Raw genomic sequence first — 12,500 nt, forward strand, 5'->3', positions numbered from 1 at the left:
AACCATGCCTTTTTTATTCGAAAACGCACAAGTAGTGTGAAAGTGGTATCTTCAACATTTGCTTCAACATCGGTCGATTTTATTGAACAGCGATGTTGAAGCAGTTTGTCCTCCTCTTTCAACGTTGAGTATGCGCGTGCGCACTAATCGGTCTCTCAATGACGTATCCATATCCGTATCCATAGTAACAACCACGGCTGAAGCCTGGGAATGATGTTGAATCAAATGTTGAATGTTATGTTAAAATCGTTTTGCCCACCTCATCAGTCAACATCGTTCTACAAAATCGAACAGATGTTGAAGCAAATGTTAAAGCCGTTTGTTCCGGCCTTAACATAAAAATAACAACCAAGCAAATTTACCTTGGGGTACGAAGAATGTGGAGCCAGTGCTCAGCACAACTGAAGACTGGTGAATTGTTACAACGATTTTGCCTTTTATCACGTAAAAAACCTTGAAGTGGGACGGAAAAGAAATCAGTCAATTCACGAAACATTCAAATTGTATAATATTTTATCTTCGTTTTCCTTTAGCCCTATCCTGGGTGCCAGAGGAATTTTTTTCAAGGTCGGAGAGAACGCTCAGAGATTCCAAATCAACGGTCGAGGACGAAAAAAAACATTCCTCTGGTCGCACGACCCCAGAATCTCATTTCCATGCGAAGAGACAGTTCAGATTTCTCGTCAAACCAGTTTTGGCTGCCAAGCTGAGACTGCTTCCCACGGGACGTAATGAAGCGCATTATTTACAAACAATCCTGAAAGTTGCGATTACAGTGATGGCTATTCAACGCTGCCTGTCGCAAGAGCTGTTGAGAACCAGTTTTCGATTTGTCCAACCAGAAACTCTCTGGAACGTAGTGTCCAATCAGCAAACTAGGACAAATTCTGGCCCAATTTGATGACGTGGAAATGAGGTTCTGTGGTGGTGCAAACAGAGGCATTTTTTCCCACCCTTGATTTGGAATCACTGATCGTTCTCTCCGTCCTTGAAAAAAAAATCCTCTGGCACCGAGGGTACTTTTTTTAGCCCTCGCCTACTCTATTTTAAAGTGGTACAATGATAAAAAATCAACTCTTTTGTTTTTTTATTTTTTTTTATTTCAAAACTATCATGTTAACTAAACACTAAGTGAGCCAAGTTTTAAGCCTCAAAAATACACTTGTTAATTTTAACTAGAATTTTCCTATTTAATGGTCCGCCATTACTAACTTTAAAATCTAGAGAGCTGTATCGAGGAGAAAATGACGTCAAAGTCTTACTAGTTTAACAATGCAATGCGTTTCTACGCGACTGAATTAATGTGCAGCACGGGAGTTTCGGGCTTCCAGATTTTTAAACTCGTGTTTTGCATACATAGTAAACTGCGTTTACACGCTGAAATTTTACGCCATTAAGTAAATGACGTCACTTCTCCCTAGATCCAACTCTCTGAGGTCCAGTCGGTCAGTTTTGAAAGTGAGTAATGGCGGACCGTGAAATCCAAAACTTACACTCCACGTAAACAGCCTTTGAATAACAATCAAACCTCAAAATTTTGCCAGGCGGGGATTTTTTGATCACAGTACCACTTTAAACACTTTAAAATATCTCCACCTTCCTTCTCCAAGCTGATCTTCTTACAACATTTTCAGTTAAAGTTTGACAATTTTTGTTGTCGACGCTTAAGACAACTACCGATTCTTTTTACAAAAAAATGTACGCCCAACAATATTTTACACATTTTTTAGTACGGTAGAAACCTCTCTCGCTCACCATGGTGTCATTACGAACGAACTGTCTTCCTTTTTCAGCTCCAGGTCTCAAGATCACTTGTCCACCACCAAACAGAGGCTGCGATATGAACTTGTGCACTAAGAGCGGGTCATCGTCTGTTGCGAGTTTTCCCGCGGGATTCGTAAAATTCAGCATCCCAGGAGTGTGAAAGAGATCTGAGAGAACAAAGTTTGTGTGAGTATTGTGATGTCGAAACAATGAATGGAACAAGATTCCTTTAAACTCGGAAAGTATTCAGTTATCCGTGTTCTTACTGCAAATCAGGTATTAGTGGCTCTTGAGCCAACTTAATCCCTTCTGAGAATTTTGCACAGTGTATGGCGCGTGATCACGCTTATCAAGTCTTGCGCGGCGAATTTCGTTTCTGAATTCCGCTATTGATGTTCCGGTATAGAAATGTACGTTAACACATGCATAACAGGGGTGCTATGTATTTCTCTAAAGTTAGTTTACTCACCCATTTCAACTTCTTCGTTTGCTTCGGGGTTAAAAACGGTCCCCTTTGGATTGGTAATCTCTTCAAAACCCTCCAACTCCTGCTGTTGAGAAAGAAGAGTTCGTGCATATTGATCATAAGCAAAATCAAAACCTCACTTGTCTAATTTTGAATTAACAAGTTACCATGAAGGTGCTTTTTAATCTCGGAGAATGCGCTGGGGGTGCGTTACTGGATCAAAGATTGGCAGGAGTTCAGGAATATATCATGCTGCGATACGTACAAGCGGAATTCCTTCAAGCGAACTGCCTTTATCGAATTAAATTGGTTAATCACTTATTCTGGAGCAAGATGTAGGGGCAGATAAGCAAAATTCAAAATGGTCCCTATTCACTACTTGCACAAATCCCATAATACACCTCTTTTACCCCCCCCCCCCTCCACCCCCCCAAAAAAAAAATCTGCATAGGCATTGTTTTCGACTTCTCTTGGGACATTTCATGTCTCAGGAGAAATTGCAAACAATGGTTATGCAAACGTTTTGGGGGGTAATAGAGGTGTATTATGGGATTGTGCAAGTGGGTGAATATTGTGCACTGGTAAAGGAATAAACTCTGGATCAAGCCCTTGAAGTAAACCTTTCATGACATTTGTTTACTAGCCATACAACTCGCTCATTCTGGTAAAATATGGTCGCAAAAACGTACGGCCACCCACACACACAGATCTGCAGCATGAAGCAAACCCCGCAGAGTATTGAAAGCTGCAATGACCAGGGTAGTTGAATGACAGTCTGACGCAGTTACCTTGCTAATTAAAATAATAATCATTTCCTTAATGCCTCTATAGCTTATAAAGCCGAGCGCAAGTGCTCTACTAGCTAACTGGATAAACAGCAATTGCAAGGCAACGTAAATTTGTTCAAATGACTGAAACGTTTGGGTTTTTATGGGAACGGAAAAGGGAGTACCCGGAGATAACCTCTGAAACCTCTTGGAGCAGAGAAGAGTACCAATTTACCTAACCACCTACGTCAAAGCCGCTTCTCACCAGTAACCTTTTATACTAGTGGGACAAGAGATAAAAAGTATCGCAAAGATTCTTACGTTTAGAAGAAAACAATGTAATACTACTGCTGTGACTTAATCTAGTTGAGACAAACACTGTCTCACTCCAGACTTTTTCTGATAAACGGAGGAAATGCGATCCGTTCAAGCGGGTACGAGTAAGGCAGGTTATGCTGGACTGGCTCAAAGAGAACAATTGCGAGTTCAGACCAAAAGCTATTTTGACCGCGAAAAAGGAATTACGAATTACTTACGTTATCCACCTCTTCTACTGAAGAATCCACTTCGTCTGCTGAAAATTGAGATACATGCCATCAAAAATTAACCAGTGTAGCCGAAAGTCGATAGTTGAGTTAAAGTGGTGGGCACAGGTCCAAAATTTCTTTTTTTGAAACGGTTTATTTAGTGTATCTTGCAGTTCCGCATATTCGCCTAAACGGTAAACTTGAACATTGATCATGATAGAAGCATCTACGATCACATTGTTTCTAGCTTCACTGCTGTCCCACTGACCGCCGAAGCTCAACTACTCCATTGAGTAAAACACAATCTGTTTTCAGTCGAAAATATTTCGAATTACAAATATTGCATCACACTTCATTCTCGTCACCAGAGCCTCGGATCGACCCAAGGCTCTGGGGAAACTCTATGTAGGAGAACATGCGCCGTAGGTACTTATAGCCAAAAATGGGCTATTTGAACCTTACTGCTCGCTTCTCCTGCTCACATGAATGCACCAATTAGAGAGGCTTTTGATTGTTTTTCACGAAAACCAATGAGAAAACACTTTCTTTCAGGGTACCCCAGAGTTCTTCTCTCACTCAGTCAAGAGAAGAGCTCTGGGGTCGAGACTGATCACCCTAAAGAAACTTGAAACCAAAGACAGCATGAGCTACGCCTACTCGCATCTTGTGTACCTTTCTGCCAGCAAAGTAACTCAAATCCTAAAAAAATCAGTCCACAGCAAGCAAACTACATACGTACTGCCATGTCGGAACAATGGATCATCAGTAGTTTCAAAACTGCTCGAAATGACCGACTTGCTTTTTAAAATGCAATCATCAATCGTTCAACTTACTATCTTTTTCTTTCCTAGTGAAAGGTCTCTTAGCTTTGGATTTCTTTCTGACCTTGGGTGTAGGAGTTGGGTTTCTAATCACACCTTTTATGCAAAACCCGCCTGAAAAATTACAGTAAGAACAAATCACACATCAATCACGGACTGACTGTCTGAACAACAGACTGACAAACTGACTGAGTGTCTCCTTAATTAACTAGCTCATTCACCAAACGACTGAGTAAATGTTTATTGAGTGAATTACTGAACAAACGACTTTTAAGGCTGGTTTCCACGGTACGATTTGTCGGCCCGACGGCGTCGGAGCACAAATCTTGCGTGTATTTTTACAGCCGATGAACGACCAATTCATGAAAATGAAAATCGGTCCGATTAAAAAAAACTGTTGCAGCGCAAAAGACTTTTTTTAAGTCAGGTCGACACTCTGAGAGAAACCGCCATGTCAATCAAAGGGTATGTGAGTGAGTAATGCGCACGAATACAAAAAAAATGAAAGCGTTCAAAATGGTGGATACTAAAACAGCAGCGGGAAGACCTTTTAAGGGAAAATTACACGTTTTACAAAACTTACAAGGTATGAGTTATCGGCACGACAAAACCGGCCGACAAATCGTACCGTGGAAACCGGCCTTTTCTTTAACGGACTAAATAACAACAGAAGTCCCTGACACAAATCATCGATCTGCGACGGAATGCGGCCTATCAGTTTATGGGATTAATGCTAGTTTTTTTTTTTGTTTGTTTTTTTTTTTTTTTTGGGGGGGGGGGGGGGGGGCAGGCAGCGAAAAAAAACATGGCGGCATTGCCTTCCTTGCGCTATCGGTGATTTTGCATTTGGCACGGGCCAGGAGGAGCAAGGATGGCATAGTCGGTTAGTGCGCAGCCTTGGTGCAAGAGGCCCTGATTTCGATTCCCGGATTTCGCATTCTTGTTTCGCCTTCTTTCCTTTCCGTGTAGCTAAGTATCTTTAAATACCCGTAAAACGTAGCACTGATGGAGAGGGGGAAGTAAAATGAGCGCACCGTCGACCTCAGGTTTGTCAGTTGAATTACTGTTACGAGTTATCGACGTTAAATATGGTTACTTTACTTTACGGGCAATTCCTCGTTCGCGGCTACCTGGCTGCAGGTCCTTACACCCAGTATATATGATGGGTAGTAATTGGGCGGGAACTGTCAGTATTCTCAATTTTGATCATTGATAAGGCCAAATGAGAGAGATTGCGGACACTTCTGAGATTTAGACAGCCACTGATACACCAACTGATTGACGAACACACTGACTGATCGATCACTCACCGGATTTCCGTCGTTCATAGTCTATCCTTTCGTTCTTCCAGTATTGTAAGGGCGGAACGATAGTTCTTTTGCTTCTCCTTTGCCCTTCCTCATTTGATGGACCTAAAACAAACCCCAGATGTCAAACACATGCCCAAAATGGAACGAAATCTTTAGAGCTATAAATGTATAAGTTAGGTAACCCGTCAAGCTAGAACAATTAGAGTTGTCAGTTTCAACAACACGTACACCTTTATTTGAACAGTAAAATTTGTGTAAACTAACTACAATTGAAGTTACCCAAAAGAAAAAGGAAAGGAACTTTATTTAAGTGTCTAATCGTTGATATCAAATTGCCCGTACAGCAGCATAGAGTAGTAACTAAGTAAAAACTTGAACGCAACGCAAGGTTCCTGTCAACCTTAAAAGTGCTACTATGACCAAAAAAATCAATTCTTCTTTTTCTTTGGATTTCAAGACTTTGGTAACTTAACACTAAGTGACCCAAGTTTTAAGCCTTTATTTAAAAAAAGACACCCGTTTATTTTAAGTGGAATTTTCCTATTTAAAAAGTCCGCCATTACTAACTTTAAAATCTTGAGAGAGCTAGATCGAGAAGAAAATGACATAAAAAAGGCTCGCTTGTTTAAGAATCCAATTTGTTCACAATGTACACGGCTGAATTAATTTGCAGCATGCGAGTTTCGGGCTTTCAGACTTTTAAAGTCGTGTTTTGATTATATAATAAGCAGCATTTTAGCTATTGAGTAAATGACGTCACTTTTCCCGAGTTCCAACCCTCTGAGGTCCAATCGTCGGTTTTCAACGTAAGGAATGGCGGACCGTGAAATCCAAAACTTACACGCAAAGTTAACAGCCTTTGGCTAATAATCAAAGCTCAAAACTCTAACAATCGGGGGTTATGCAAACACGCTTTCAAAATCTGAAGAAAAATAGGAAATGATTTTCTGATCGAGCATCAAGTATTTACGAGTCAATGAGTCAATGTCATGAGTTTGTGCGGTTACCCTAACCCATAAAATGAAAGCTAAATTTTCAGAGTGCCTAGGCCTAATCACTGAAACGAAGCCTTAGGCTTAATCAATAAATTATTACTATATTGACGGTGAGTCTCATTGACTCATGACTCATTAATCATGGGACCTCTTTCTGATCATAGTACCACTTTTAATCCGGCAATTGCAGCAGCTTAAAAATTAAATACCTTCCGCTAGTTTATCGCCATTAGTAAGTGTAACTTCCTCTTCCGGATCAATATCTGACTCCCCCGCACTGGAAATACCACTACCAGACCCAGACCCAGACGATCTCCCCGGGGTACTAGTTCCCGGGGTGAAAGATTTATCTGTGGAGAAGTGACTGCTGTCTCTGGAAAGCAGTAACGAGCCAGCAAGGGGGGAGGGCGTAGGTACATCCAACGGCGAAGAGTGTACAAAGGGCGCTGTCGCGAAGCTCACTGTCGATAGACGTTTTCTGTTCGGTTGTTTAGGTGGTTGAAGGCCCTCGTCATCTGCGTCGCTACCACCCGAGTGTGATTTATCTGAGTTCATTTGCCGTTTTCTAGATGCTGAAATGGAAATTTACAGTGAAGCAGTCTTCAGATTGAGTGTCGTGATCAAAATCAATGCAGATGTAACTACTTCGGCAAGTCACAATAGGCGCAAACAATCACATGAACCGACTACAGCACAAAGCAAACACTGAAGTTGGCGCCTAATCAGTGAAAATGTGAGCGAGCGAATCATGACTGATTTGCATTTACCTCTGATTCGCTGAGAAAGTATCGCGAGATTTTGAAAGTAATCAATAAAGGAAATAACCCGAGAAAAAGGCTCGAGAACTCATGTACCTGTTTTTCCACGCCCAGTGCTGCCTCCAGATTTAAGAATCGACTTAATGACGCCGCCAGATGGACCACTCGGTACGGACAAAGGTTTTGTCGTCAAGTTCTCTTGTCGGATTTCTTCAACCGTTCTGTCTTCCACGGCACTGACTTCTCGCACAGAACTGCTTGTTTTATTTCCATCGTCAATTTTATCTGCATCATTGGTTTGTGACTCAAACACGGAATTATCAGAAATTTGGCTTCTTTCTGCCACAGGCCTTTTTCTTACAGCATTTTTGCTTCCGGTCGACACAGCTCTACCAGTTATTCTAGATGAAACCATTTCTTCCTTAGACGAGTCACCAGCAGTGTTTGATTGTTTTTGCTCTTCTTCATATCTTGGTTTTTTGGCGTCTATTCTAACTTCCGACTCAGTCGCACCGTCTTGGCTTTTCAAAGAAGTCTTCGTCTTTCTTGACTTGGTCGTTTTTCTTGTATACGGTGGTAATATTCTTGATTTTTTTCGTCGTTTAGTTCCATTCTTTTTTCTTGATTCCGAACCAGATGACGCATTCGTACTTGATACATTAGAAATGTTACTGACTGATTCTTGAACAGTTTTATCGGACAATGTTTGCTCTTGGTGTTGTTCGTCAATTGTATCAAGCGGAACATTATCCGCCTCTTCCGCAGCTATTTCCTCTGTGGTTACTTCTTTTTCATCTGTTTTCTCTTTCCTTGTTTCGAGTGAAGCCTCCCGATCCTGCCTTTCTAACTGATTCGTTCTTTTAAACCCCGAAGTATTGGTACCTGTTTTCTTACATAAATGTTCCTTTTTTGACTCTCCCAATTCAACATCGTGAAGTTCGCCTTCTTTAGCTTCCTCAGCCTCTGTTAAAACAACTAACCGATTATCATTACCTCTATCTTTTCCACTTACAGCCTTAGTTTTGTTTATTTGGACATCTGTCTTTTTCTTCTGCGATCTTGTTTTTGCGTCACTCGGTTCTACTTCCTTCACCCCACCATTGAAGATACCTTCAGTTTCTTTACTTATGCCATTTTCTTCTAGTTTAGCATTTGCTTCTTTCTTCCTTTGCGCCCGTGTTTTTCTTCCACTAAGTTCTGCATCAACTTTACCTTCTAAGTTTTCTTCGTTTTCATGTTTTCTTCGTTTTTCCGTCTTCTTCACCTCTTCTGTTTCTTTACTCGCACGATCTTCTGATCTCTTCTCCTCAGCATGAACTTCATCTTCATTATAACCATCACTACCTTCACTTTCTTGCTTGTCTTCGTATTCCTGCTTCTTCTCTTGGACCGTTTCCTTCTTTTGTCCTTTTTCTTGAGTCTTTCTTGAGTGTTTCTTGAGTGTTTCTTTTTCTTGAGTTTCTTCTTGAGTCTTCGATGTGCCATCATCATCGTCATCACCAATATCAAGTTCCAAATTCTCTTTATTCCCTTGAGTACCAGTTTTTCTCCCTTCCTCTTCCTGCTGTCTTCTATTTGGCAGATTCTTTACTTTTTTAGTTCTCTTTTCCCCTTGACAACTTTCAACGTTGCCTTTCTTTTCACCTTCAACGAGTACTTCCTCACCTGACTCTGGCACAACGTCCTCCTTTCTGTCGTTTTTCTTCGCTTTTCGTGTTGACTTCTTTAGTTGTTGCTTTGCACCAGCGACGCTTTTTGGTCTTTCTGCTGCATCTGAGTCTGCTTTCCGGAATCCTCTTGTAGACTTCCGTCTTGTGTTTTCCATTTTCCCCTTTGTGGTCTTGTCTTCCTCTCCAACCACATCGACATCACCTTCTTCTTCATCACTCAAATTCCGCACATCTTCTTTTAGCTGTGGCCCCTCGTTATTCCTCTCTACAAGCTTTCTTTGTCTTCCCCTTATCAAACTCTCCCCTTGCAATCTTCTTTTCGAGGAGTTTGCATAGCTTTGTCCCTGACTTTTACCTTCATTCCTCTTCTCTTTTCCGGCCGCAGAATATGGGCCATTTTCTTTGTCCTTCTTTCCCTTCTGCTTAGTACCAATGGGCAAACTTTTTCTTGTTCTCACTGGAATCTTGGATTTGTTTTGTTTAGGTACTGGAGAACGTTTTGCGTCTGTTTGACTATCAGAGGAAGATCCGTACTCTGGTGACATTGTCTTGTGTTTTGTCCCTTTGAGAACAACAGTTTCATCAATTGCAAAACTCTCATTTTCGGCAAAGACAGGGAATTTGTCAGTGGGTGCCTTCCCTTCATTCCGTGTTGCATTCCCAATAGTGAGGAATGTGTTGTCATCCTCGATTCCCTCAACGTCAATGACTTCATCATCATCATCACCAGACACAGTACTTCGACTCTTCTTTGTTAAATTATGCTTTGCTGCCTTTGATGTGGCTTGCAGAGTTGTGGGCGACAGTGCTTCAGTAGTTTCTCGGCAGTCTGCCCCAACATCGTTGTCAACATCAACCACATCAATGTCGGAATCGCTTTGACCATCCTTATTTTTAATCGGGTTTCTGTGGATGAAAGAAATTACACTGATTAAATTCCCGTCTTTGCATCCAACGTGGGAAAACTACCTCAGGACTCAATTGGTAAGAAAGGGCATTTGGCATAACATGTGACTAGGCCATGTTTTTCCACCAGTATGTAGTTAACATACTGCAGCTAAAAGCTATTATATTTGCTCGGACTTAATCCAGAATTACCACTTACCTTGCTTTGAGAAAGTAGGACCTGTTGCCAAAACAAGTTATTGTTACGCACATGCATTGAAATTTTTGACAAGAAACGATAAGGAAATGCCCAAAAAAATTTAAGACAAACCATTGTGGGATCAGTGACTCCCATCACTTTGCTGTTGACACTTAAAAAGTATTCAAAGTGCCATTCACCGCATGAATTGCGTCAAAGGAAAAGACACACTCATGTCCAGAAATGCACATACTAATTAATGGCTTTCATTATCCCATTACAGCATTGTTTTTGCCACATAATAATTATATTCAAAAGGGGTTAGGGGTCAGCAGTATATTTAGGTGAGAGTAAATGCAGCAGTTTTTCTTTACAACTTACTTCAGAAGCAGATGATGGTTACAGCTGAAAATGGTTCATTCTCATCACCAGAGCCTCGGATCTACCCAAGGCTCTGGGAAACTCTATGTAGGAGAACATGTGCCGTAGGGTTCTTATAGCCAAATTTTTCCTATTTAAACCTTGTGGCGACGGCTCACTCCCCGTGCTAATATGAATGCACCGATTAGAGACGCTTTTGATTGTTCTTCACAAAAACCAATGAGAAGACACTTTGTTTCAGGGCACCACAGAGCTCTTCTGTCCCCAGTCAAGAGAAGAGCTCTGAGGTTGAGATTAGAAATGGTTGAGTTGGGAAGAGCAAGGGGACAAGATCATGACCCTTGTCAAAATGTGAGGGAATCTATTATTATATGTACATGTATTTCTGGCCGCAAATAATGGACTAACTTTGACTGTGTAGGCTTGCTGTGTTCAACAACTACAAGTGGAGTTTTTCCGTGTGCAAATGACAACCTAAGACAATAAGAATATTATTGATAATCAATTAATTTACTATTACATTGTAATTGAAGTAGAGTGCGATATGACAGATTACATGTATGCTGATCAAAGAGGTTGTTGCAGTTGTATCTAAGCAGACCAAGCTCTTGTTTTGCATTCTTAGCTGTTTTAAAACTCTCCAACAATAACCATCTACTTGGTTTGTGGTGTCATTTTCCAATTTCTAATATTGGACAATTGAGATACATGTAATTACCAGTGGACAAATGACACTCTCTAAGTAAACAGACAGAATCCAAACCAAAGAAAAAGCAGAAATGTTTTCAATTCATAAGAAATTCAATGGTCCCTGATTTTTAACCATTGTCCCGTGGTGGGTAACAATAAAACTGCAAGTGCCTTGGTTAGTGATCAATGTACCTAAAACAGCACCCTTTCTTTAACAGCAAAACTGGTCACAGTATTATACCTGAATTGACGACACCAAGGCAAGTGCTCCCAGAATGGAAAGAGGTATGGACTTCAACAGGGATGTTATCTACTATTCTTGAAGGGTATGTCAGTTCCAAGTGTTGGTCAAGAAGACCTTTTAATCCACCACCATCACAGCACCCCTTCCCCCAAAACCAGGGTAACTCATATGTATCTAACAACCAAGGAAACCAGGGGGAAGAATTGGGACAGTGGTGAGAGAACTTACTGTCCATTCCTGCAGTTCTTTACATTTTCCCCACGACCTGGAACATGAAACTAACCTCTTCTTGGTTCCTTTAAATTGTGGAGTTGGGTCACATGACGCTGGATTTTTTATAAGAGTTCCTGTCTCATTTGGAGACACAATGGTTGCTCCAGGGGTTTCTGGGACTGTTGATTCATCTACAGCATCACTTGTAGTTTGTGGAAAGTCCTCTTCCTTCTCCATCTGCACTATTGGTTTGTTAGTTTGGCTGCTTTCAGGAGAAGATCCCTTTGACTTCGCAGAAACTACAAAATGTTAAAAAAAATGATTAAATTGACAAAAGTTGTAAGATGGAGATATGAAGGCAAGTAGTTTTTGTTGTCATTTTTTTCTTGGTTTTATCAGTCCCACAACACATGAAAATGTTGTAACACGAACCTGAGTCAGGAAAATAGTCATCCACAATCTCAAATCCATGTGAATCTTTCCTTGGATTGATGTTAAATGGCATTCCAGTTCTCCTTTTAACATAAAAAAACATATACTGTAATAATAATAATAATAATAATAATAATAATAATAATAATAATAATAATAATAATGATAATAATAATATCATCATCATTATCATTATAATAAGATAAACATGCAGGTGGTTTTCCAGCTACAGCAAGGGTAGGAATAAACAGCGACATACATGTATAAGTAGAGCTTTCACTTTAAGAAGTCAAATTTTTTATGTAATGTTCTTATTAATGACTGTACATGTGCAGTAATGAAAACCACAGTTCAACATTAAAATTTGTTGATCAACTT

General features: G+C 40.5%; 1 protein-coding gene across 3 annotated transcripts in view; it reads right to left on the reverse strand.

The window, feature by feature from the left end:
• Positions 1-12,500, reverse strand: part of LOC137973021 (centromere protein C-like) — an 18,004-nt gene that overhangs the window by 3,560 nt on the left and 1,944 nt on the right. The window contains exons 5-15 of one of the 3 annotated variants that reach the window (XM_068819729.1): positions 12,123-12,205; positions 11,761-11,989; positions 10,952-11,017; positions 7,505-9,984; positions 6,860-7,222; positions 5,656-5,757; positions 4,358-4,459; positions 3,534-3,571; positions 2,234-2,312; positions 1,756-1,931; positions 363-453 (exon numbers count right to left, since the gene is read on the reverse strand). In XM_068819729.1, the coding sequence (XP_068675830.1) occupies positions 363-453; positions 1,756-1,931; positions 2,234-2,312; positions 3,534-3,571; positions 4,358-4,459; positions 5,656-5,757; positions 6,860-7,222; positions 7,505-9,984; positions 10,952-11,017; positions 11,761-11,989; positions 12,123-12,205 (3,809 nt within the window). Of the gene's footprint in view, positions 1-362; positions 454-1,755; positions 1,932-2,233; positions 2,316-3,533; positions 3,572-4,357; positions 4,460-5,655; positions 5,758-6,859; positions 7,223-7,504; positions 9,985-10,951; positions 11,018-11,760; positions 11,990-12,122; positions 12,206-12,500 lie in introns of all 3 variants that reach the window. The other 2 variants (XM_068819728.1, XM_068819730.1) reach the window with 2 other exon arrangements.

Source organism: Montipora foliosa, chromosome 10 (genome assembly GCF_036669935.1).
Source record: "Montipora foliosa isolate CH-2021 chromosome 10, ASM3666993v2, whole genome shotgun sequence".
NCBI classification, from domain to species: Eukaryota; Metazoa; Cnidaria; class Anthozoa; order Scleractinia; family Acroporidae; genus Montipora; species Montipora foliosa.